The sequence below is a fragment of the Chenopodium album genome, chromosome 20 (assembly GCF_948465745.1).
Source record: "Chenopodium album chromosome 20, dcCheAlbu1.1, whole genome shotgun sequence".
Lineage (NCBI taxonomy): Eukaryota > Viridiplantae > Streptophyta > Magnoliopsida > Caryophyllales > Amaranthaceae > Chenopodium > Chenopodium album.
Window position 1 is genome coordinate 30,497,665 of NC_137853.1, and position 25,317 is coordinate 30,522,981.

General features: G+C 39.5%; 2 protein-coding genes across 2 annotated transcripts; both read right to left on the bottom strand.

The window, feature by feature from the left end:
• Positions 1 to 21,851: 21,851 nt before the first annotated feature.
• LOC145597014 (uncharacterized) lies at positions 21,852 to 24,197 on the bottom strand. The gene is made up of 2 exons (XM_081653198.1): positions 23,703 to 24,197; positions 21,852 to 23,579 (listed from the first exon to the last, which is right to left on the bottom strand). Exons 1-2 carry the CDS (start codon positions 24,195 to 24,197, stop codon positions 21,852 to 21,854), a joined length of 2,223 nt encoding a protein of 740 aa, XP_081509324.1.
• Positions 24,198 to 24,568: 371 nt separating this feature from the next.
• LOC145597016 (uncharacterized) lies at positions 24,569 to 25,012 on the bottom strand. The gene has a single exon (XM_081653199.1). It carries the CDS (start codon positions 25,010 to 25,012, stop codon positions 24,569 to 24,571), a length of 444 nt encoding a protein of 147 aa, XP_081509325.1.
• Positions 25,013 to 25,317: the final 305 nt, after the last annotated feature.

A 25,317-nucleotide genomic window follows, 5' to 3' on the forward strand; every position in this document is an offset into this window, starting at 1 on the left:
TTGAAAATGGTCAAAGTCAAAATGCTCAACCTATTACCCTGCGTAGGTCGCAAAGGCCAAGATCTCAACCAGACAGATACCTCGGTGTTGTCTTAACCGAGAATCAAAACATCCTAGTTATGGATGAAGATGAGCCAGCGACATACAAACAAGCTATGACGAGCCCTGACTCTGCAAAATGGCAAGATGCCATGAAATCCGAGATGGACTCCATGTTTGAAAATCAAGTCTGGGACTTAGTTGATTTGCCCGAAGGTTACACACCTATCGATTGCAAATGGATTTTCAAGTTGAAAACCGACAAAGATGGAAATGTATATGTATACAAAGCTAGATTGGTGGCAAAAGGTTACAGGCAAATTCACGGCGTTGATCATGATGAAACCTTTTCGCCAATCGCCATGCTTAAGTCCGTCCGGATTATCCTAGCAATTGCCACATATTATGATTATGAAATATGGAAAATGGACGTCAAAACCGCCTTCCTTAATGGGATTTTGGAGAAAACTGTGTACATGACACAGCCGGAAGGTTTTGTAGATCCAAACAATGTTGGGAAGGTATGCAAGCTTAAGAAATACATTTATGGATTAAAGCAAGCAAGCAGAAGTTGGAATCTGCAATTCGATGAAGCCATTAGTGAGTTTGGCTTTATCAAGAATCCAGATGAGTCTTGTGTTTACAGGAAGGTCAGTGGGAGTGACATCGCATTCCTCGTCTTATATGTCGATGACATATTTCTCGTTGAAAATAGCATTCCAAGGTGGAGTCTGTAAAGGCTTGGCTTGGAAAGTGTTTTTCAATGAAGGACTTGGGAGAGGCACAGTACATATTGGGCATCAAGATCTATCGGGATAGATCTAAAAGGATTATTGGATTAAGCCAAAGTACTTATATCGATAAGGTACTGGCACGATTCAATATGGAGGAAGCCAAGAGAGGCCACCTACCCATGTCACATGGCATAACTCTCAGCAAGAAACAATGTCTAAAGACACTTGATGAGCGAGAGAGGATGAGTCAGATTCTATGTGCTTCGCTTATTGCATCGATCATGAATGCCATGATACGTACTAGGCCGGATGTATCGTATGCCTTGAGTGCTACGAGCCGATACCAATCAGACCCAGGAGAGGCTCTTTCGATCAGTATTAAAGAATAATTAATATTACAGCTTAATCTTGACTGAACCCTTTGGGTCACACCCAATCGTGTAACCGAACCGAAACGAAAAATTAATCCGAAGGATTAAATGAGTCAATAGAGTATTTACGAACAAAGACTTCGGATTCCGAGCGTAAAGCGATGAAACCGAGCGTCGCAAGTCGAGTCAAATTTAGTAAACGATGAGACGGAAAAATCAGCCAAACGAAAAGTCATAAAGTATATCCTTAGCCTCAGAATGGCCGAGCCAACCGAGGGCCAGAGCAATATGGCTAGCAAGGCTGCGGCATGCCGAGCTAGCTAGCATGCTAGCATCGCTGGCTAGCTGGCGCAGCAAGGCTAGCATTGCTAGCTAGCTGGTGCAGCAAGGCCAGCATTGCTGGCGCGCATGATAGCATGCTAGCACCAGCCCCGCACCATCGCAAGCAAGGCCAGCAGCAATAGCTATCTTGGCCTTGCGCGAGGAAGCAGCACAGCGGCGTCAGCTCGCAAGCTAAGCTTGCGGTAGTAGCGCCTAGCACGCCCAGTAGCAGCTCGCATGCATGCGAGGCATGCTTGCTAGGCTGCATGCTCACGCAGCCATGCTGGCCTAGCACCAGGCCACCAGTTGGGTATGCCTTGATGCGCATGGCCTAGCACCAGCTGGCGTGCGGTGATTGGGCTTGTGTATGAGGACCAATTTCTTGTGGTTGCTTAGGGAGCAAGGGGAAGGTGGTCCTCCCCTTGTGGTCCTCACCTAACCCCTTTCTCTCCTCATGCCTCTTGTTGTTTGGTGATTCATTTGGCTATTTAATTTAATTTAGAATTAGATTTAATTCTATTTTGCATTTTTACCAACTCTCCCACATTGATGGGAGATGGGATTTTAAGGGCTGCTTTCCTTATGAATACCAATCATTTGGCATTGGGAAAGGGAACTTGAGTTGGTGAACTTGAAGGAATCTCCAAAGAGAGAAAACCTTTGTTCTAATACTTGAAGTAATTTTTGGTCTAGCCCTGACTAAGCTTCGGGGTAGGGGTCGGCTCGGTTCGGTAGTGAGGGTGTTAGCCGTTGGAGGTTTGCGCATTTACGGGACTCTACGCTTTCAAGTCCGAGATCTAAGTAAGAGCGAAGCACGCTTCAAGGGTAATGATTCTTTCTCTCTCTTCTTGTTAATCTTATGATTAAGGTTTTAATACATGCTTAGTTACTTTAATTTGTGTGCGGATTTTGGGCGGGTTTCCTTCCGCGTGGTGTTGGACATCACGAAACCCAACACCCACAAGATACATCAATTTGCATAGGCTCAGACACTCCACCAGCACCAACAATAGGTGGAGTGTCAAAGGATGCATCGTTCAATAAAGAATCTGCGATCTCATTGTTACTATGACCTGTGCGGTCTAAAGTTTCCGCAGCATCAGGGACCTCACAATTATAGACCTCATCTTGTTCTCATCAACAGTCTAGGCTGTCCACCAAGCGGAGACCGCAGCCGAAGAATTCGGCGCCATCAACGACCCTGACTTTTGGGGGGATTCAGCATTCTCCCTAACTTGATCACTACCAGCAGTAGAGGCTTCAGGCTCAGTCTCTGCCCGAATGGGAGGAGTGGAACGAGCAGAGGTACTAGCAATAGCTGAACCATGCCTAAACTCGGCAGGGAGCAGATGTGCCTCACCCAATCAGGCAGCAGCATAAACCTCAAGGACTTCAAGAGGGAAGGAAGGATATCCTTGGGTCTTGCAACAGGCTTCCAGGTATCATCCACACCCAGCAATGCCTTGTCTAACTTATCATAGCCTGAAAAGAGGGAAACAAGTTAGTCACATTATCACAAAAAGTAAAGTAAAAGTAGCAAACATAACTCAAAGGCAAGAAGAATCTGACCAGACGCATGGGTCGAGCATAGACGCATGGCAGAAAGTTAAGCGTTCCCTATAACATACAACCCATTGGGAAGCCACGTTTTAGGAGCGTAAGCCTCACCCTCAAAATGGTCGTAGGCCTGGGCTTCCTTGGCAGCGTCAACTGTCTGCAGAGTGATACCCCCCCATATTTGATCTCACACAACAGAAAGAACGAGGGCACCCAAAGTCAGCAAGGACGCGCAGCCAAAAGAATTTTCCCTGCCAGTCCCGAAAACGGCCCAACTTAGGGAAAGACAAAACCCTTTTAGGCTTGGGCGCAAGATAGAACAAGCAAGAATCAGCACACGAGGAGCTCTGCTTGAAACTAAATAGGGACTAGAATAGGGACACAGACTCTTGAAAGCGTTTGAAGCGCACCTTCCAAAGCAAACAGATCAAAGTATGTAGAGACGCTGGTAAAATTAGTGAAAGAGTGATAAGTGTCATTTATGACACATTTTAGGGCGTTTTTCTCCCTTAATTTTCGGTTTACTTTGGTGTCTCTTGGTAATTTCTTGTCCTTTTAGTCTCGTTTTGGTTAGTTTTGCCTTAGTTTACGTTTTTAAGCCTTAGTTGTGAATAATATGCTTTTTGCTCGGTTTTTAGCTCGATTTGCGTGCTTTCCTATGTGATCTTTCACTCTTTTCTCTCTTGGTCTATTTGTGTAGGTGCTTGGCACTTTCTTCGATTTTTATGACCCGAGAGAAGGCCGAAAATTTCACTAGAAGAGGCTTTGAAGCAAAGAGAGGTTAAGAGTCAAGCACAAGAAGTTTTATGCTATTTTCTCAAGCACCGAAAGACAGCAGCAAGCAGCACCTTGGCAGCAAAGTCAAAGCACCGCAGCAGCAAGAGCAGCGCAGCCAGCAGCGCAGCAGCCCAGGCCACCGCGGGCGCGGCACAGGCCACCGCGGGCGCGGCACAGGCCACCGCGGGCGCGGACAGAGGGATTTCCAGCTTTGGCCAGCAGCCTGTAGATGGCTGGGAGATGCCCAGCCGCGGGCGCGACTCTGATCGCCGCGGGCGCGGGTTTCTTGGTTTCCTTCGCGTTTTAACTTCTATTTTCCTCCGTTTTCTTCTTGTATATATATAGGACGACTTCCTAATGATGAGGAAGCAAAGTTTTTACATTTTCTCTCTCCTCTAATTAGGATTAGGGTTAGATTAGGATTTTCTCTCTCTAGTTTAGCAGTAGTTTTAGAGAGAGAAAGCTTGGATTTCAATGGAGATTTGAGAGCTTGAAGAAGCAACTTTGTGGATTCTCTTCTCAATTATTCAATGAGCTTTTCTAACTTTCTCTCACCTTTATTGCTTTGTTTAATTCATGTTTTTGCTTAGTTGTTTGTTGATTAGAGTAGTTGATTAGATTAGTTATTTGATTCTTACCTTAATTGTTGTTTTAGCTTGTTTTCCATGTTTTTGTTCATTATGTTTGCTTAGTTTTTGCTCTAGGGATATGGATGAAGGGGATATTGATATTTTAATTGATTAATTGTGTTTGAATTGTGATTGAGGCTTGATTTGTGGACATGGATGATGACTTTATTGCCTAGGGGCTTTCTAGCTAATTGCCCCTATGATCTTTATCATGCTCTTAATTAATTGTGCGAAAGTGAGTTAATTGAGGGTTTAATTTCATCCATGTTTAGGCTAGTTTAGTTGCACGGGAGTGAATTAATCTAGTCGAGTTAATTAGCATGTTTGATTGTGCGGAAGTGAATTAAATGTGTTGATTTCTCCTAATTAAGCCCTTGATAATTTGTGCATATTTGGTTAGTTGAATTCATCAATATGCCTCGATTCCCCTATCCCTAATGCTTTTATCGCTTAATTTTATTTGTCTTACTTGTGTTACTTTATCTTCTTTCCAAACTTCATATCTGGCCTAGTTGTTTAATCGACTTAAATCATTGACACTTAGTCCTTGTGGTTCGATCCTTTGCTTGCCCCTATACTTGTATTAGGGTAGTAAAGTGTTTATAAATATTTTTTGATTAGGAGGATATAGTTCGCGACTTATATTCCTACCTATTATGAAAGAGGAATATTAAAAGCACGCAGTAGCTTGTCCAAAGTCAGGTCTAAGGGAAACCTCAAACCCATATCCAGCTGGGAGGCAAAAACAGCAATATGACCTGTAGGAGGGTTAGCAAGGCTGGATCCAGCTTTGGGCAGCAATAACTCATAGCCTGGTCCCATCCCATAAAAAGAATTGCCACACTCTTCCAACTTCAGGCGGTCAGGCAGCATCCGCCAATCAGTTTCAGGGAACGGAGACGAGGACCTTCAGCCTTGTCGTCTAGATAGAAGGCGGAGTCGCCTGGAGGGACCACCTCATCAACATACCATGGCTGGCAGGCATTCAAAGCAGCGTCTCCTGGAGACTGGGTTGAGGAGCAGCCATTGAACTGTCAACAGGAGTGGAGTTGCGCACTACATAATTATCAAAACGGTGCACATCAGATACATCATCCAACCAAGCAAATTCACGCAAAGGAAGTACATCAGGAAAAATGGCTCTTAGGAGCATCAGCGGGAGGGTTGGCCCTAACCTCAGCTGCCAGTCGTGCATGGTGAGCAACGCGCACCCGCAAATGAAGCAGATGAGGCAGCGCAACCCCCCTAGTCATCAAAACCCTTTCACAATATGGGTCAAAAGTGTCGCTGCTCACCCTACCACAATGGTGGGGATGACAAACGTTGGGGTCAGAACGAGCATTGTTGGGCTCATCAACACGAGCAGAAGCGCCAGTGACAGACGCATTCCCCGTTGAGGCATCTCAATTAGGAGGAAACACAACTCGAAGAGTGGAGCAAGAAACGGGAGAAGATAAAGGGACAGATGACCTAGAAGGCTCACCTGAACGAGTCGACTCGGAAGAAAAAGTAGACTCAGACTCGCCACCACCGCCGTAAGAGCGGGAGGAATTGTTATGACTATCAGAAGCGTCTGACATGGCCAAAAGATCGAGACTTGGAAAAAAGAGAAAGAACACAAATCTCTAATAAGGAAGCAAAACAAAAAAGGGGGAAAAGAGAAAATGAAAAATCAATCAAAGAATGAATAGTAAAAATGCAATGGCGACAAAAAATTACAACAACAACAAGGCAAGAATTGGTCCTTTAACAAGAAAGGAAGTATACAAGGGCTAATTAACAACACAACGAGGCAAACCAGGACGATCTTGGGAAAAAACATACTCAATTATACAAAGGGAAGTATAAAAATGGCGGAGGAAGGTTAAAAGACGGTACCTTTTGAATAACGAGCAACAAATATGGGGCGAGCAAGGAGTAATTCGTGGCGAACTTGCAGCAAGCGACACCCAAAGAAATCGCGAAACTTAGAGCAATTATTTTGGGCATTTTGAACAATTATTTTCAATACTCTACCTATATTTTCTTTTGCAGTTTGAACGATTATTGGACATATGAGCACGCTAAAGTTAGGGTTTCAATATAATTTAACCCCAATTTTGATCTATATTCTTTATTAATTCATAGAATATTCTTTTAATACCCAAGTTCTTATATTGCTACTTGAATTGTCTATATTATATGTTCTTTTTGTGAATTTTAGGTGGTTTTAATGGGAAATTTTAAATAAATTAGAGATTAGTAACCTTGTTAGTTAGTTGAATTTTGGTATGTAAAATATAAAGTGGTTGAATTTAGCTTAAAAAATATATATTTTTTCCCAAATTTCTAATTTTGTATGAATTAATGGTTAACAATGGTGTTGTAAATTAGTGATTAGCAATTGTGTTATAAATTAGTGAATAAATTAGTAAAATTACATTAATTACTCTAAATTTTAAATAAATTAGTGATTAGCCTTTGTTAGTTTGATGAATGATGTGTTATAGTTTAGCAATGTATGTAGGTACTAATTAATTACTAACTTTTTTTTTTTTTATTTATTTATAGATTCACATGTGAAACATAAGTTTATCTTGAAGACTACAAATCTAGCTTAAGTTGGAAGTTAGAAAGTTTACATCCATTGTACTTGATATATTGGTATGAATTATAAACTTTACTAAGCTATATATATTTCTTTCTCCTTATCCATTTAATAAAAGTTTTTTCATGATATTACAACATGTGTATTGTTTAATGACAAATAAATGCAACTATAGAATTCTTGCATCATCATATGACTAGATACCCGTTCAAGGCTTTTTCATTAGGAGAAAGTCTTGAATAGTCCCAGTTGGGACGGTTCTTGAACGTTTACTCTCACTTAGGTGGTGAATGTATGTCTTTTTTTCGATTTTAAGGAACATCTTGGCTTACCATTTCCTCACCATGTTCTCTGGGTACATATGTGGTTAAGTAATTACCTACATCGTGTACTTGGAGAACAGGGAGGAAATGCTGCCGGATTTTCCTTAAAATTGGAAAGTCGATATACATTCACTAGTGAGATTAGACGTTCAAGGATGGGTTAGGTTGGAGTAATAAGGACCGTTTGGAAACATGCATTTTTTCACTATATGAATGGTATATGCATGGTGTGTACTTTAATTTGATTGACATAATATATGTAGCAATTATACATTATTCATAATATGTTGTTATGTTTAGAGACGATTTAAATGGAGAAGGATGGTGGTTGGACATATGGTAGACGTGATACATTGGAATTGTTTTATGGGGTTCAAGAGTTTTGCGAGAGGGCTTCATCTTATCAGCTCAGAATGGGTGTCAATTATCTTTATTGTCCTTGTGTTGATTGTAATAATGTGAAGGTGGTCAATAGTGTTAAAATCATTAGAGGTCATGTAATTTGTCGTGGGTTTAGGCTTAAATACCATGTGTGGATTTGGCACGGTGAAGAAGGACAGTACAGTGGGAATGTTGATGGGAATGATGTGCATGACAGTAGCGATGAGATTCGTGTGGAGGAGGAATATGGGAATGAAGAATATATTATTGATAATGGTGAGGATGGAGATGAGGATGAGGTGGAGGATAATCAGGTGAATGAGGTCGAGGATGATTAGGTGGATGCGATGTTGCATGGTGTTGAAGGTGATGTGTTTGAGTCATTATCGGAGGCTACCAAAAATCCTTTGTATCCTGGGTGCAAAAAATACTCCAAACTCTCAGTCGTGCTAATACTTTTTAACATTAAGTTGAAGCATGGTTGGACGGACACTAGTTTTACTTCTTTGTTGACCGCGTTAAGTGAGATGTTGCTTGACGGGAATGAAATTCCTAAGTCTTACTATTATGCAAAGAAGCTCATGTGTCCATTTGGTTTGGAGTATAAGAAGATACATGCATATCCTAATGATTGTATTCTTTATCGAAATTAATATGAATAATTGGAGAAGTGTCCACAATGCAAGAAGTCTCACTATAAGCGCATGAGTTGCAATAATGGTAAGAAGGGACCTCCTGCTAAGGTGTTGTGGTATCTTCCCATTATTCCAAGGTTCAAGCGTCTATTCTCAACACTAAAAGACGCTAAAAACTTGTGGTGGCATGCAGAGGGAAGACAGGAAAATAGATTGCTGAAGCATCCAACTGACTCCTCGCAATGGATGAACATTTATATGAAGTTTGGGAAATTTGTTGATCAAGTCAGAAATTTAAGGCTTGGGTTGTGTACGGACGGGATGAATCCATTTGGCACTTTTAGTACCCAACATTGCACATGGCCGGTAATTTTAGTGATCTACAACTTGCCTCCTTGGCTGTGCATGAAACGTAAGTATGTGATGCTTTTACTTCTAATAACGGGTCAAGGTAACCTGGAAACGACATAGATGTTTATCTTGCGCCACTTGTTGACGATTTGAGCAAGATGTGGGACGAAGGGGTTTCCGTTTTTTATGCTCATAAGAATGAGATGTTCACATTGCGTGCAACCCTTATGTGGACCATTAATGATTTTCCTGCATATGGCAACTTTTCTGCGTACAAGAAAAAAGGGGAAAAAGCATGCCCCATTTGTATTGATGGCACACCAAACATACACCTTGATAATTGTCACAAAGATGTGTACGTGCGGACCCTAGGGTTGCTCAGGCACGATCACCAATACCATAGGCAGAAAAAGGCATTCGATGGGAAAGTGGAAGAGGGGACTGTGCCTAGGCCATTAACTGGTGAGGAGGTTTATGCTCGAGTTAAGGGTACACCAATGGTATTTGGAAAAAATAGAAAAAGCTGCGGACCCAACTGCTCTCTTTAAAAAAGAATCAATCTTTTGGAAGCTTCCGTACTGGAAAGAACATGACGTTAAGCATTGTCTTGATGTGATGCATATAGAGATGAATGTGTGTGATTCTCTTGTGGGAACACTGATGAATATTCAAGGCAAAACAAAGGATGGAAAGGGTGCACAATTAGATTTGAAATTGATGGGGGTTCGTCCAGAATTGTGGGTTCAGGAATGGGTTAGAAAGGGAAAGGAAGAGGAAAAGGAAAATGAAATTGTTTTGAAAAAAGGAAAGGGGAAGAGCAAGGGAAAGGGAAAGGCCACGGATGCGTCAAAGAAGAAAGATGAGGGAAAAGGCAAGGATGAAAGGTTTATTTACCTCCTACTTGTTACATATTGTCAAGGGTAGAAAAACGGATGTTTTGTGCATGTTTGTACGACATTAAGGTTCCATCAGGGTACACATCTAACATGAAAAGATTTGTATATATCCTTAAATGGAGAATTGAAGTTGATAAGTATGAAATCCCATGATTGTCACATTATGATGCAAGTATTCCTACCGATTGTAATACGTGGTATTTTACTGAAGCACGTGAGGGAAGCTATTACAAGCCTTTGTTCATTTTCCAATACAATATGCAGCAAAGTGTTTGATCCTTGTACACTTGATGCTCTACAGGCGGATGTGGTTGTGACTCTGTGCAAATTTGAGATGTATATCCCACCCTCATGTTTTGACATAATGGTGTATCTGATTCTTCATTTGGTTCGTGAGAGTAAGTTGTGCGGTCCAGTGTTCATAAGGTGGTGCTATCCTTTTGAAAGACACATGGGTACATTGCAAAATAAAGTAACGAATCCAGCTTACCCGGAGGAAGTATGATTCAAGGGACTGTGGGTGAGGAGATTAGTAATTTTGTGGCCGACTATATAGCCGTTGCTGAACCTATTGGTCTTCCTACTTCTCGACATGAAGGGAGAATTTATGGTCAAGGCACAATCAGGTCGAAACGAATCTCACCTAACCAGATAAGTTCTTACAAGCACACCTATATGTGTTGCACCATGTTGCGGATGTTCACCCATATTTAGACGAGTACATGGCTAGTTTGCGTGATGAATTTCAATCGAAAGGTGAAAGGGCACTGATCCAGTTGCATAATACGAGGTGTGTAATGTGGTTTCGTGATCGAGTGATGGGTCTATTGGATGAGAGTATCTCTGATACAGTAAGGTGGCTTACTTATGGTCCTAAGGATGATGTTCGCTCATTTGAGGGATATGACATAAATGGGTAGAATGGTGTAACGCTTATGGCATCAACAAGGGAGTTTGCAAGTGCTAAGGATAAATCATCTGTTAATGCAGAGTTGTCATACTACGGTCGAATTCAAGAAATATGGGAGCTTGATTGCTGTAACTTCAAGGTTGATCTTTTTCCAGTGTAAGTGGGTTGATAATAACAGGTGTAACGTCAAATATGATGACTTTATTCTTGTAGATCTTGGCCACTTGCGTGATAGTGTGGAACCATTCATCCTTGCATCTCAAGCTAAGCAAGTGTTCTACGTAACTGATTGTGAGGAGGGTAGCCCGTCGTTGGGGATCCCATTTCCTCTATGCCCATGGCCTTTTAAAGCCTAGGACTTTACAACTTTTAGGCTGTGTTAGGATTTGAATTCCTGACTGTTTAGGAGACCTTGAATTAGAATTGAGTCCGTCATTACGTTTTTTTTTTATAAGTAACCAATAGAGAGTCGCCTATGAGTTTTAGTTAAACTCATAAACCTCATTCATACCTTTCTCCCAAGTAGTGTTCAAGATATAATTAGCAAGAATCATAAGTTTACCCATTCCCAAATTAGTCTACTAAACCAGAAAAGAGTTTGAGAGTGAGGGTACTAGAAAAATGTTCTCTTTGAGAATCGCAATCCTAGCCCTAGTGTGGCCTCTACTAGCTCTTCCTTTTTCACAATTTCATTACCAAATAATATATGCAACGCGATTCCTAAAACCTAAGTTAGTTGATTTTATTTACAAACATTAATCACAAAAAGTCTACATTGCAACGAATGTCGTTATTCTTTTTTATTAAATTCGTGGAAAGAACAAAATAAACAATATTCGCCTTGACTTAGGTGATATAAAAACAATTTAATTATTCAATTCTAGTCTTTAATTAATGCAAGATACTATGTGAAAATTAATTAATTAGAGTTTATTTAAAGTGATCTAAAAACACTAATTAATTGATTAAAGTTATTTAAAACAAGAAGAAAAAGGAAAAGTGATTTAACTAAGTGCTCAGGAAACTAACTATTCTCCTTTTTTTGCTAGATCTCCATTTTATGCGTTTATGAACTTCCCTCCTTCTTTGTACCTCCAAGGACTTCAATGGAACAAATTAGGGTTGAAGAGTATTTGGAAAAAGAGGGGAAAAATAGTATGATAGCAAGGCAACTTGAGAGATTAAGGTTTTTAGAATGCTAGGGATTTAATTCTGATTTTTTTGTTGTGTTTAGGGCTAACGAAGTGAAAGGAATGGTGTCCTTTGAACAAGTGTATTATTCTGATAGAGGGTTCGGAATTAATTAGGAAAGCTAATTATTCAGTGTTTGGGCTTGCGGCAAGTGGCTAGCAGGCCTAACCTTGTGCCGCAAGGCAGGCAGCGTGGCTAGCCTTGCTGCCCAAGGTCGGGAAGCTGCCCTTGCTGACCGAGTAGATTGGGGGCAGCCCCTTGCCTTGTTCTCCAAGGCCAAGGTGGTCCTCCCACCTACTCCCTTTCTTGTGTGATGACACTTGTCATTTGATTATTGTTCATGTTTTTAATTTAATTTAGAATTAAATTAATTCATTCTTTTTGGCATTTTACCAACTATCCCACATTGAAAGATGATGGGAAATCTTGGGAACATTTCCCTATAAATACCAATCATTGGGTATTGGGAATTTCACTTGAGTTAGTGAACTCTAAGGGATCTCCAAAAGCGAGAAAACCTTAGTTCGTAAACTCTAAGTTATTTTGGTCTAACCCCTTCTAAGCTACGAGGTAGGGGCCGGTTACGGTTCGGTGAGCGAGGGTGTGAGCCGTCGAAGGTTTCGCACTTGCAGAGCTTGAAGCTTTCAGAGTTCGAGCTCGTTGAGTGAGTGAAGCACGCGTCTAGGGTGAGTTTCTTTCTCTCTCTTCTCTTTATGTGTTTGTGTTTTGCTTATTTGCATGCTTTTGTTTTTGTTGTAATTATTATACATGCGATCTGGTTATCGGGTTTTGTTTCCGCTCGGTGTCGGACACCGCAAAACCCAACAGCGGTATAAGAGCCTCGTGCATTTAATTTTTACAACTAAAAATTAATTAAGGTGATTTAAATGGATTTAAATTTCTGGTTTAGCATCCTAATTAGATTAGGACCTCGTTTTTAATTAGATTAAAATCGTATTTATGCTATTTTTGGCCTACGAACCCCGATTTCGACTCAAAAATAGTGAATTTTGGGTGGAATCGACAATCTAAATCATTCTTTAACCACAAGATGGTTAGAAATGACCTTACAGAAGCCAAAATCCACCTAGAAAGTGGTTTTCAAGGGGTTTTTCGTTTGAAACGAAAAATTTTAAATCTTTAAACCTTGATTAATTATGGCATGCAATTGTTGGATTATGTGTTTGATTATACCATTAATCTTCTGCAATTTTACACCTTATTAAGCATGTTTATGAAGTCATATTGGTGCTTAATTTGGTGAGCTCTTAATTTCACATAAACTTGAAATTTCACATTTTTGCAAATTAATTGATTGGAGTGTGAATGTTTATGGTGAATATGAATTTTTAAAGCCCCAAAATGTTGAAGATTCAATCTTTAATTTTTTATTTGGTTGGATCTTAACTTGCTAAAATCTACAATGAACTAATTTTTGGTTTCAATCATTTTGGAAGTTGATTAAAATCTTAAATGTTTATACTTGTGCTTGAAATATTATTATTCTTCACAATGGAAGGTTACAATATTCAAATGTGCATAAGTAAATATTGGATAAGTTATGTCATTGGATGACTGATTATTTATTCAACTATTTTGTCAAATCTCATTATTAATTTATGTTGGTTAAATTAATTGTGAGAATAGCCCTCAATTTTTGTAGCATCAAGTTGAGCCAAAAATAATTTAAAGAATGGTTCTTGAATTAATTTTGGTTTTTGCACTAAAATTGAATTTAATTAAGTTGGACATGTTTTATTTACAATATTGCTCAATATTAGTTCTAAAATCAATTTAGAATTAATTTTAAAGTCCCACACAAAAATGAATTAATTTTAAAGTCCCACACAAAAATTCAGAATGAAATTCCGAGGCATGAGCATGTGAAACGAGGCCCTAAGCCTCGAACACCACCCTCGGCTTGCAGGGCTGCTCGCGCAGCCCGCATGTTGCTGCCGAGGGAGTGCGGGCGTGCAAATGCGTGTGGCTACGAGCGTGAGTGTGTGCGAGGAGGCTAGCAGGCCGAGTGGGTGACTGCGCGCCATGCAGCCAGCAGCGCACGCTGCTAGGACGCCCACAGGAGCACCTAGCAAGTGCTGCTGGGCTGGGGTGCGAGCACACGCACCATGCCGCCAGGCCCGGAGCTGCTGGGCAAATGATGTGGCTAGCAGTGGCGCGCCCCAAGCCAGCCTTGGTACGCAGGCCACGTGCGTGCGGCCGGCCTTGCGCGCCATGCTTGGTGCCTATCCAATCCGCTAGGCCTTTTTGCTCGGGGCTAGGCACTTGGCATCGGTTTTGCAATTTTGGTTTTTTTTTTCATTAAAACGAGGCTAGGCCTCGGTTTTTCCGGCACTTGCAATATTATTTGGCAAAATTTTGGGTTAACCGGCGTAATTAATTTTAATTGGATTAATTTTATTTAAGTTGGATGTGTAATTTAGTGGGAGCTTTATTAATCGTTTTGAGCTATTATTATTGCGTTAATTCACATAATCGGATAATTAATTTGACTTGTTTTAATTAGGCGCGTTAATTAGATTAACCACCTAAGTTAGTAACTAGTTTTGCGCTCGTTTTGAATTGTTGCTTGAATTATTTGTAAAATGCATGGGCCATTCACTTTAGAAGTGAATGGATGAATGGAATAGATATTCAAATGCAGGTTTTACAAAATGGCAACTAGTGGGGCCCGACTAGGATACTAAATATGGATTGTGTTCCGTTTTGTATTTTTGTAAATCTAAATACGGACTGCGGCCGTTAACTATTTTTGTACTTTAATTATCTATATTAGTCCTAGTTTTACTAGTAATTGTATAATTGGTGGAGATGTCTAAAAGACCGCGTTTCATAGAAGACGAACCCAAGAAGATGCAATGAAGGCCCTTGAAGATCTGAAGATTCAAGTTTTAAGGGGTCATGCTAGTTGCCAAATACATCTTAATTTATGCCTTATATATTTTGCTTATATATAATTGCGAAATTAGATGCATGTTTAGGATTTCGAAGGTTAAATGATTAATTTAGTTCACTTAAATCATCCAACATAGAAACCCTAAGTCCCTATAAAATTGAGTTAAAATTGTCCATTCCAAAATGATACTTACCGAACTAATGAGAATAGTAACGGGCTATGCCAAAGCAAGGCATTACAACTTTTTGTATAATTAAAGACATTAATGTATAAGTGGTGGTGGCTGAGAGCGAGGAAAGAAAAAACGTGGTGGTGTTGGTGGTGAATGTGGCTATGAAGGAGGAGAGATAATGTGGGATAGGACTTTACTAATAATGGATAAATTAATTTAGGTTAATTGATTAATTATTAACATATGATTTAATGTGTTTATTAAAGTTAAGTAAGGGTATGTTGGTAATTTCACACAAAACTTTTACTAAAAGAAGAAAGTTTTACTACTCCCTCCGTTCTCGAAAGAAGATTTCATTTGGTGGTTTTTCACGGTTAATAAAGAAAATAAGATAGTAAAAAACAAGCACTAAATTAACTTTTAAAATAGGAATATCTATACAACTATTTTAAAATAGGAAATAAAAAGATGTCAACAATCTCAAGATTATATCAAATATTATATTCAAGATGATAAAAATAATTTGATGTTTGATATTATAAGGTAGTATATATAACCCAAGATTATATCCGTTACTGATTTCATATGCATTATCATATTAAGAAAGTAGGTACATTATGGTAATTGGTAAATATTTATATTATTTTATCATATAATCTTTGATTTAGTTTACATATTTAGGGGTAGAAAGTAAAGCGGGAATATTTTAAATCATAGAGCGATACGTGTCAAAGTATAGTTCGAGTGCCCTCTATTTTAGTATATATATATAGATAGATTCTTTTTTTTTTTAATAAAAAAAGATCTGAGCACAAAAAATACCAATATCACGCCTTTATAAATTCTTTGGATTATAAAAAAAAATCAGACTAACAAATCGTGGAGGTTTAAAAAAATTTAGAATATTTTTCTAGAAAAATGTAGAACTAATCAAACACATATTTTTTTTTTATTTATTTTATTTATTTATTTTTTTAAAGAAATAATCATGCACATATGTAACTGTTGAAGAATAGACCTCCCTAATATCACCACATGTAACTGACCCACATTGGTTGAAGAAGAGAGAGTAAATCACTTTGTAAGGCTAAGGGGCTACTCCTCCTATTTCCATATGGTTTTGGATGAAACCTCTTTTGGACTTGTGAAATGGACTCTCTCTCTCTTGATTTGCGAGTGCGGCTCAGGCCCATATTTAACATATAGTATCAAGAGCCAGCGTGACACAAAGGTCACAGGTTCAAATCTCATCCACCCGTCACTTTCTACTGGAATATTAAGTGCTGGTTATGATGAGGGCACATGCTGCAACCATATTTTAAACCCAACGGGCTCTCATGTGAGGGGCCGTGATAGAGTATAAATTATATTCCTAGGCTTCAACCATCATATTAAGCTTTTGGTTGAGTTGGTCCTCTAACATGGTATCAGAGTCAGGTTCATGATGTAGGACCCTAAATGGCTAAAGTTCACTTGGCCAAGAGTATGTCCATGTGAAGGGGAGTGAAGAAGCACTCTAGCCCTAAAAATCACATGAGACAATGTTAGAAGAGAAATTACATGTAAGAGGGAGTGTTGAAGAATAGACCTCCCAAGTATCACCACATGTAAGTGTCCCACATTAGTTGAAAAAGAGAGAGTTAATCACTTTAAAAGGTTAAGGGGCTACTCCTCCTGTTGTCATATGGTTTTGAGATGGATTCTCCTTTGGACTTGTCAAGTGGACTATCTCTCTCTCTTTATTTGCGGGTGCAGCCCAGACTCGTATTTAACAGTAACACTGCTTTGGATGATATACGTAGCACATTTTTTCAAACAAAAAATCTTAAATTTATTTACTTTTGGTTAAAAAAAAAAGGATTCATTAGGTGTACTCTGTGACCTAAATTTATTTACTTTTGATTTTTTAAAAAAAGGATTCATTGGTGTACTCCGTATTAATTAACTATAAATATTTTTAAAAATAATAATAATAAATAAATGGAAAAATTAGTAAAAATAATCCCAACTTTTGTCTGTTCGCTCTAAATAATCCCAACTTTGGATTATTTTTAAATAATCCGAACTTTGGGGGTTATTCGCTTTAAACGATCCCAAGTGACCGGTAACCTGTTAAAGAGGTTTTTTTTTTGTTTAAGTGACACGTTTCACCACATGGTTGGTTGAATTTTTTTTTTCTTAAAAAAATAAAAAAAAACCACTCGAAAACCACCCCCACCAACCCGAATTATGGCAGCCCTCTCCCCCTGCCCAGCCAGGTGACCCCCGCCACTAACCGTCGCGCCAGACCTTTCCTCCCCCGCGCTGGCTTCGACGCTTCCCCCTCCCCCTAACCCCTGAACCACCAAAACCACCACCGCAAAACCTCCTTACCTTCACCCAAAACATTTAAAATAACCCAGGCCCACCGCAAAAACCCCCTAATCGGCCCTCCCCCACCCTTGGAACCGTAGTTGCTAGGGTTCCGAGGGTGGGGGGGGGGGGGGCGATTGGGGGGTTTGTGCGGTGGGACTAGGTTATTTTAAGGGTTTCAGGTTTTGTTTTGCGATGGAGGTTAGGTGATTTAGGGGGAAGGTGGAGGGAAGCGCCGGCGCCGACGTGAAGGAGGGTCTGGGAGCCGGCGTTGGCGTGAGAAGGGTTGGCGGCAGTGGTTGGGGGCTCCGGAAGCAACCGGTGGGTGGTGGTAGGGAGGTTGTCATAGGCGGGCTATTTTTATTTTAATTTTTTTAGTTTTTTTTTGTTTTTCCTTTTTTTTATTTAAAATTTTCAACCAATCATGTGGTGTCACGTGTCCCTTAACATGATATAACAGGTTGGGTGACTGGTTGGGACCGTTTAAAGCGAATAACCCCCAAAGTTCGGATTATTTAAAAATAATCCAAAGTTGGAATTCAAAGTTGGGATTATTTTGAGCGAACGGGCAAAAGTTGGGATTATTTTTACCAATTTTTCCTAAATAAACTAGCTGTAGATTTACGTTTAACTTTTATTAAAAATTGTAAGCCTTCTCAAACTTACAAAGGTGTCACTTCAGTTTGTTTTATAAATGTAAATGCAGAAATGCTAAACCCAAATTAGTTTTTTTTTTTTTTTTTTTTTTTTTTTTTTTTTTTTTTTTGTTGTGAAAGATTAGTGCTTTTTTTTTTTTTATAAAGGGAAGTTAATTGTTCATAGACCCATCGTATTGAAAATAGCAAGTTCCTTTCTATTTTTCATTCCATTATATATGCATTCATATTTTACGTTTCATTTATGTATAATTAATTTTTTTTCCAAATTTAACAAAACTTTTATTTTTAATTTGCATTAAGGTGATTGTGGATCAATAGTGAAAGTGAAGATTAAAGCGGGCTACAAATTATGTTTACGTGAGCTAGTTTCTTCTATTTGATGTATAATGCAATTTTAATAACTTGGAAAAATATAATTTATAGGTGAGCCAGTTTCTTCATTTCATTAGTTTGTTGCAGGTAACGTGTAGCATATGTTTTTGGTAAATGTTACACACAACCTGAAATAAAGATAGTACAAAATTTGGTAGATTTGTCTCATTATGTAGTATTAATAAGATATCAACCTTTGATAATTTATTTTTATATTACCTTCGTTATATATTTTGTGCAACTTTTGAATTTTTTTTATATCTCACAAATAGTACTCAAAAGCTATTTAACGAAAGTTGTATAATTAAACATATTACTCCTTAATGTATTTTGTTGATTCGTGTAATCAACGTTTCCTTGTATTCATCATTATCTACAAAACAATTATACTACCTCCATTTCTGAAAGTTCGACTCACTTACTATTCATGTGGTCAAAATAAAATAACTTTGACCACATTTTATGAGCTATACAATATAAATAAATTAGCATGTGAGATCATATTAGATTCCCCTTATTAAAAATAATCCAAACATCAACTTTTTACAAATTTCACTTATACACAACCGGTGTTATTCATGGTCAAAGATGTTCATTGGAGACTGCGCAATTGCAAACTGAGTTGAACTTTCAAGAGCGGAGGGAATACATTAAATGCTGTTTGGACTATAGTTCCTGCATTATCAGCCATTAAAATTATATCTTATGGACTATAGTTCCTGCATTAACAGCCATTATTAGCCATTAAAATAATACTCCCTCCGTCTTTTTATTTTTGCCCCATTGCCATTTTTGGTGTCAAATTTGAAAACTTGACCATAAATTATTGTTAATCTATAAAAGATAATTTAGTCATGAGTAGTCTTATTAGATTCATCTCATTGTATATTTTATTAATATCACGTTTTTATAATTTTTACGTGTATGGAAATAAAATTATAGACATTTTAACACACGTCTTGAAGACCGTACATAGTAAAATGGGGCAAAAAAAATAGGGACAGAGGGAGTAGTTCCAACTTCCAAGTCCTGAATTCATTATTTAATTTTTGTGGTTATTTTTAAATTGTGTTTAATTATCGCCGAAGTGTCAGTAATCCTGGAATCCTACGATATTAAATTGTCTGGTGGTGCACTAATTGTAATTTACTTATTAATTCGTGTAATCAATGTTTCCACGTATTCATCATTATCTATAAAACAATTATACATCAAATGCGTGGACTATAGTTCCTGCATTATCAGCCAATAAAATTACATCTTATAGACTAATAATAGTTCCAAGTCGTGAATTCATTATTTAATTTTTGGGATAATTATTAAATTGTCCTAAATTATTGCCGAAGTTTCAGTAATCCCGGAATCCCGGATGCCGGTGGTGCACTAATTGTAATTTACTAATTTGATTAATTTTACGAGAAGATAAGATTCATAAGAGTTCCGGTTATAGTACTCCGTAACCCTGAAGGTACACGAGAATGAAGAGAGGGTGTATGTGTACGAGTACTTTTAATGATTTAATGCGACTTAATTTAGCAAAATTTAACAAGGAGTGCTATTTTCTATTTTAATGTTACCTTAATTTAGCAAGATCATCACGATTTCAAACTTTGGTTGTAGTGCTAGTGCATCAAACTTTGACATTTGAGTTTTTTTGATAATACGTCCTAGATGACTGGATCAGCTTAGATGGTTACATATTTCTCATAGCATGCAGAAACCATTTGGCATCATAGTACTTTCTCTGATTTGCTGAATGATGCCCCGAAAAACTCTTGTTGAATTATTTTGCTGGATGGTGAGTAAATTGGACAAAGCTCAGGTGCGAATTTTCGCTTGTCTAGCATGGCGCTGCGTGGCATATCAGAAACAAAAATAATCTTTGAAGGGGCGCATGATACAAACAGTGTGGCTGTGGCAGTGAGCTTTGTGAAGTACTGTGAGGATTATTGTGCGTATAATGCTAAAGTTGGTGGGCCTGTTATTGCTACTGCTGTGCCTTCGAATGCTGCACGGACACTCCTTAATCAACTTTGCGTGAAGGTGAATGTAGACGCCTATGTTCTGGGATATGCTGGAGGATGCTGTGCCTATGTTCCGGGGTAAACTATACATTTTAGCATATCTATATGTTAAACTAAGCACAAATCATCAAAATAATCTCTGTATTTTCTCCTCAATATTCACGGCTCAATACAAGTATATATAATACTAGGGTAACTCCCCTAATCTTCCACAATATTCTACCATATCTTTACATAAGATATGTTTCCTAAAATATATCACAATATTATCCTAGTATAACTAGAATATCTCCAATACCCCCCCCCCCCAAGTTGGAGCATACGGGTCACAAATGCCCAACTTGCGGAGTAAAAACTCAAACTTGACTTTCCCCAAAGCCTTTGTGAAAATGTCAGCCAATTGTACCGTTGTAGGGACATAAGAAGGTTTGATGAGGCCGTCTGTAATAGCATCTCTCACAAAGTGACAATCAGCTTCAATATGCTTCGTCCGCTCATGAAAAACAGGGTTCTGCGCAATGTATAATGCCGATTGACTGTCACAATATAGGTGCATGCCACTGTCATGTCGCACACCTAAGTCCCCCAAAAGCCGCTTTAGCCACTTCAACTCACAGGTCACTGCAGACATCGATCTATATTCTGCTTCTGCGGAGCTTTTAGCAACTGTAGGTTGCTTCTTGGTCTTCCATGACACAGGAGATAGACCAAGGAACACAAACCAACCTGTCAAGGAACGTCGGGATAACGGACAACTTGCCCAATCCGAATCACACCACCCCTCCAATTGGAGAGCACTATCAGATCGCAAAAGTATTCCCTGACCCGGACTCTTCTTCAGATATCTCACAACCCGCAAGGCTGCATCCCAATGCTCAACCCTCGGACTCTGCATAAATTGAGATAAAATATGCACAGAATAGGCCAAGTCCGGCCTAATAACAGATAAGTAGATCAGACGCCCTATTAGACGTCTATACCTCTCTACATCAGAAAAGAAATCACCATCCGCCAGAGCTAGCCTGTGATTCTGCTCCATGGGAAACTCTGCGGGTTTTGCATCAAACATTCCAGTTTCTGTAATAATATCCAAGGCATACTTTCTATGACACATGAAAAATCCCTGCTTATTACGGGCTATCTCTAGCCCTAAAAAATATTTCAGAACTCCCAAGTCTTTCATCTTAAAACAGTTCCCTAAATATGCCTTGAAAGACAACATTGCGGATTTATCATTCCCTGCAACAATTAAATCATCAACATAGACTAACACATTAAGTTGCATTTTCCCTTTCGTCAGAGTAAAAAGAGAATAATCATAGTATGACTGTTTAAAGCCATAATTTTTCAAAGCCGTTGCCAATTTGGCAAACCAACAACGAGCAGCTTGCTTCAAACCATACAATGACTTCTTCATCCTGCATACTTTCCCAGAATTATTTTTGTCAAAGCCGGGGGGAATTTTCATGTATACCTCTTCCTCCAAGTCACCATGTAAAAAGGTATTATGAACGTCCATCTGATGAACTTCCCAATTCTTCACTGCTGAAACTGCAAGAAATGTTCTAACCGTTACCATCTTTGCCACGGGAGAAAATGTCTCGTTGTAATCTAGACCTTCAACCTGATGATGGCCAAATATCACTAGCCGAGCTTTCAATCGTTGCAAGTTTCCATGTTCATCGTACTTCTCTTTATAGACCCATTTACTCCCAAGTGCCTTTTTGCCAGGCGAAAAGGTGCTAGGACCCACGTGCCCTGTTCTTCGAGTGCCCGAATTTCATCGGCCATTGCTTTTCTCCATCCTTCATGCTTCATGGCTTCCTTAAAATTTTTCGGTTCATTGCTACCTGTAATTGCAGCAATATATGTGCTATGTTTCACAGAAAACCGGTGAGAATCAACAAAATGTGTTATAGGGTAAACAGTACCTGAGAAAGAAGGCGCGGATGAACGTGAGAGTGTAGATGGACTTTTATTCCGAATGGTGTGTGTCACATAATCACGGAATTTGACGGAGGGAAATTTTTGACGCTTGCCTTTACCCATGTCCTCACTGTTTTCTGTAGCTTCGAACACTTCTAGTTCGTTCGAGGTGGTCTGCCCAGCACCTTGTGCTGCTGCCTGCACGTCACTGCTGCTGTGAGAGGCATTGGGCGCTGCATTCCCATCGCCTTGGGCAGAAGAGCAGCCCATACCCCGAGCTGCAGCGCCATCGTCCAAGTGATGGTCGCTGGCAGAATGCTCGCTGGCAGAGCGCTCCACAGGAGAGCTGCGGTCTAGCGCTGCACACCGCGAGGTACCTGCGGTGTCTACTGCCTGGGGTACCTGGTGGTCAGCTCTCTCACTCACCAATTCATAGCTCCACTCATCATCACTGTCAACCACATCCGAAGCTAGCACATGAGTAGGAGTCCGGTTTGTTTCGACAGATGGAGAATTAAATGGGAATTCATGCTCCACAAATTGCACATCACGAGACACCAAATTCTCCTTAGTTTCTAAGTCAAATACTCTCCATCCTTTCTTCCCAAAAGGATACCCCAAAAAAACACACTTTCGGATCCTACTTGCGAACTTGTCACCCTTACTACGTTGATTATGAGCATAACACAAGCACCCAAACACCTTTAAATGGTCATACATTGGTTCTTTACCAAATAACACTTCAAACAGAGTCTTAAAATCAAGCAATCTAGAAGGAGTACGGTTTATCAAATGACAAGCCGCTTGCACACATTCCCCCCAAAATTTAAGTGGTAAACTTGCTTGAAATCTCAAAGCTCGGGCTACATTAAGAATATGTTGATGCTTACGCTCAACACGACCATTTTTTTGAGGCGTTCCCACACAAGAGGTTTCAAATATGATCCCATTAGCAAAAAAATAGTCCTTTAAGGAATTAAATTCCGTACCATTATCACTACGAACTATTTTAATTTCACACCCAAATTGACGTTTAATTAACGCAACAAAATTAAGAAACATCAATTCAACTTCTGTTTTATTACGTAATAAATACGTCCACACTCCTCTTGAGAAATCATCTACTATTGTTAAAAAATAATGAGAACCACAAGTCGACGCGACCTTGTAAGGACCCCATAAATCAACATGAATGAGTTCAAACAAACTAGTTGCTTTATTTTTGCTTAATGGAAAACTACTTCTATGTTGTTTAGCCTGAGGGCATACATCACATGATTTAAGACTCCTATGAGAACTACTCACAACTGGAAGATGCTGTAGAACTTTTCCGAAAGGGTGCCCTAGTCGTTGATGCCACAACTCTGCCGATCGATCCCCATCTATCTTCAAAGCTCTAACCTCAGGAACACCACGGAAAAAGTAAAGTCCATCCACTCGTTCACCCGCTCCAATCACCTTCCTCGTCGTTAGGTCCTGTATAACACAAAGTTTGTTAGTAAATTGCAGAGTGCAATTTGATTCATCACATAATTGAGTAGCGGATATTAAATTGCAATTTAATTGAGGCACAAAAAGAACATTATCGATCTTCAAACCCCCTTGTAAAATCACGGAGCCAATCTTAGATGAATTAGCACTTTTCCCATCCGGTAGTCCTACCGGACAATGTTGCACATTAGAAACATTGGTCAAAAGAGACAAGTCACAAGTCACATGGTTGGATGTGCCGGTGTCAACGATCCAACCTAATTGATCCTTACCATGAAGTTTCGATTTTATAGTAGAGAGATGATCGAGAATTTGCTGAATTTGAGCCGGTGTCACGCCTGTAAGGGCAGCCCCATCATTCACCGTAGCAGCGCCAGATTGCGTGGTCTGAGAATTGGATTGGCCGCCTGTTTTGTTTCCCCGCACAGGAGCAGCTGGAGCATTGCCTCGGCTCCCACCACGGCCTCCTCCTCCTTTGTGCGCTCCAGGGCCACCATGACCCCGTCCTCGGCCTCCACGGCCACGCTCACCCCACCATGAAGGGTAACCAATAATCTGAAAACACCCTGCTTCATCATGACCCATCCGATTGCAATTGTTGCAAAACAAATCATATTGCTCACTGGAACTTTGCGGTTTTGATGATGCATCATGTTGAGCTTAAAGGCCATAGCATTGTCACGAGCCACCGAACTAGACACGATCGTGTCTCCTCCCTTCAAGCGTTCCGCTTGAATAATTTGTTGGTATGCTTTATCCACCGTTGGAAAAGGTTCTTGAGCCAATAGTTGACCCCTAATCGAGGCATATGCATCATCAAGGCCGATTAAAAATTGATGGACAAAGTCTTCTTCACGCAATCTTTCCACTTGCGCCACAATATTACACTTACACCCACCACACGAACAGGCAGGAACAATAATGTAAGTATTTAATTCGTCCCATATTCTGGAAATTCAGCCAAAATATGCAGCCACAGTATCGGTGGTAGCCTGCTTGCACTCACCCAGGGAAAGCTTCAATTGACAGATACGGGTTCCACTAACAACACAGAATCGATTTTTAAGGTTATTCCACAATAACTGAGCATCATCGTACTCACCAATGGTAGCCCTCACCGATTGATCCAAGGTATTTGTAATCCAAGCAACCAACATCGCATGAACGGCCACCCAATCTTCCAATTTATCAGCATCAGTCGGCTTCTTGACAGACCCATCAATGAAGCCATACTTGCGCTTAGCCTTCAACGAGGTCCTAATCGCCCTCGCCCACTCATCATAATTATCTCCCCGAAGTTGAATCGGAGTAATAATGTTCCCTGGACCATCACTTGATCCTAGGTGATAGGTCATATCGACCTTGGTTTTTCCCCCATCTCCATTTGAGCCGCCAGTCATCTTCTAAACGCTCAAAATTGTTGTGTTTTGTTTTTGTTTTTTTTTTTTTGAATTGAAATTCAGAGATGAACGTAAATTATGAAAATTATACGAACGAAAAAAAAAATCGGATCTTAACTAGGCTCTTGATACCATGTTAAACTAAGCACAAATCATCAAAATAATCTCTGTATTTTCTCCTCAATATTCACGGCTCAATACAAGTATATATAATACTAGGGTAACTCCCCTAATCTTCCACAATATTCTACCATATCTTTACATAAGATATGTTTCCTAAAATATATCACAATATTATCCTAGTA

Excerpts from the sequence above, each read along its gene's own strand:
- LOC145597014 (XM_081653198.1), bottom strand. The coding sequence starts at position 24,197 with ATGGGTCATGATGAAGCAGGGTGTTTTCAGATTATTGGTTACCCTTCA. Across the intron at positions 23,580-23,702 it reads GGGGTTTGAAGATCGATAAT|GTGATTGGAGCGGGTGAACG; the intron begins GTTCTTTTTGTG and ends ACGACGAGGAAG.
- LOC145597016 (XM_081653199.1), bottom strand. The coding sequence starts at position 25,012 with ATGACTGGCGGCTCAAATGGAGATGGGGGAAAAACCAAGGTCGATATG.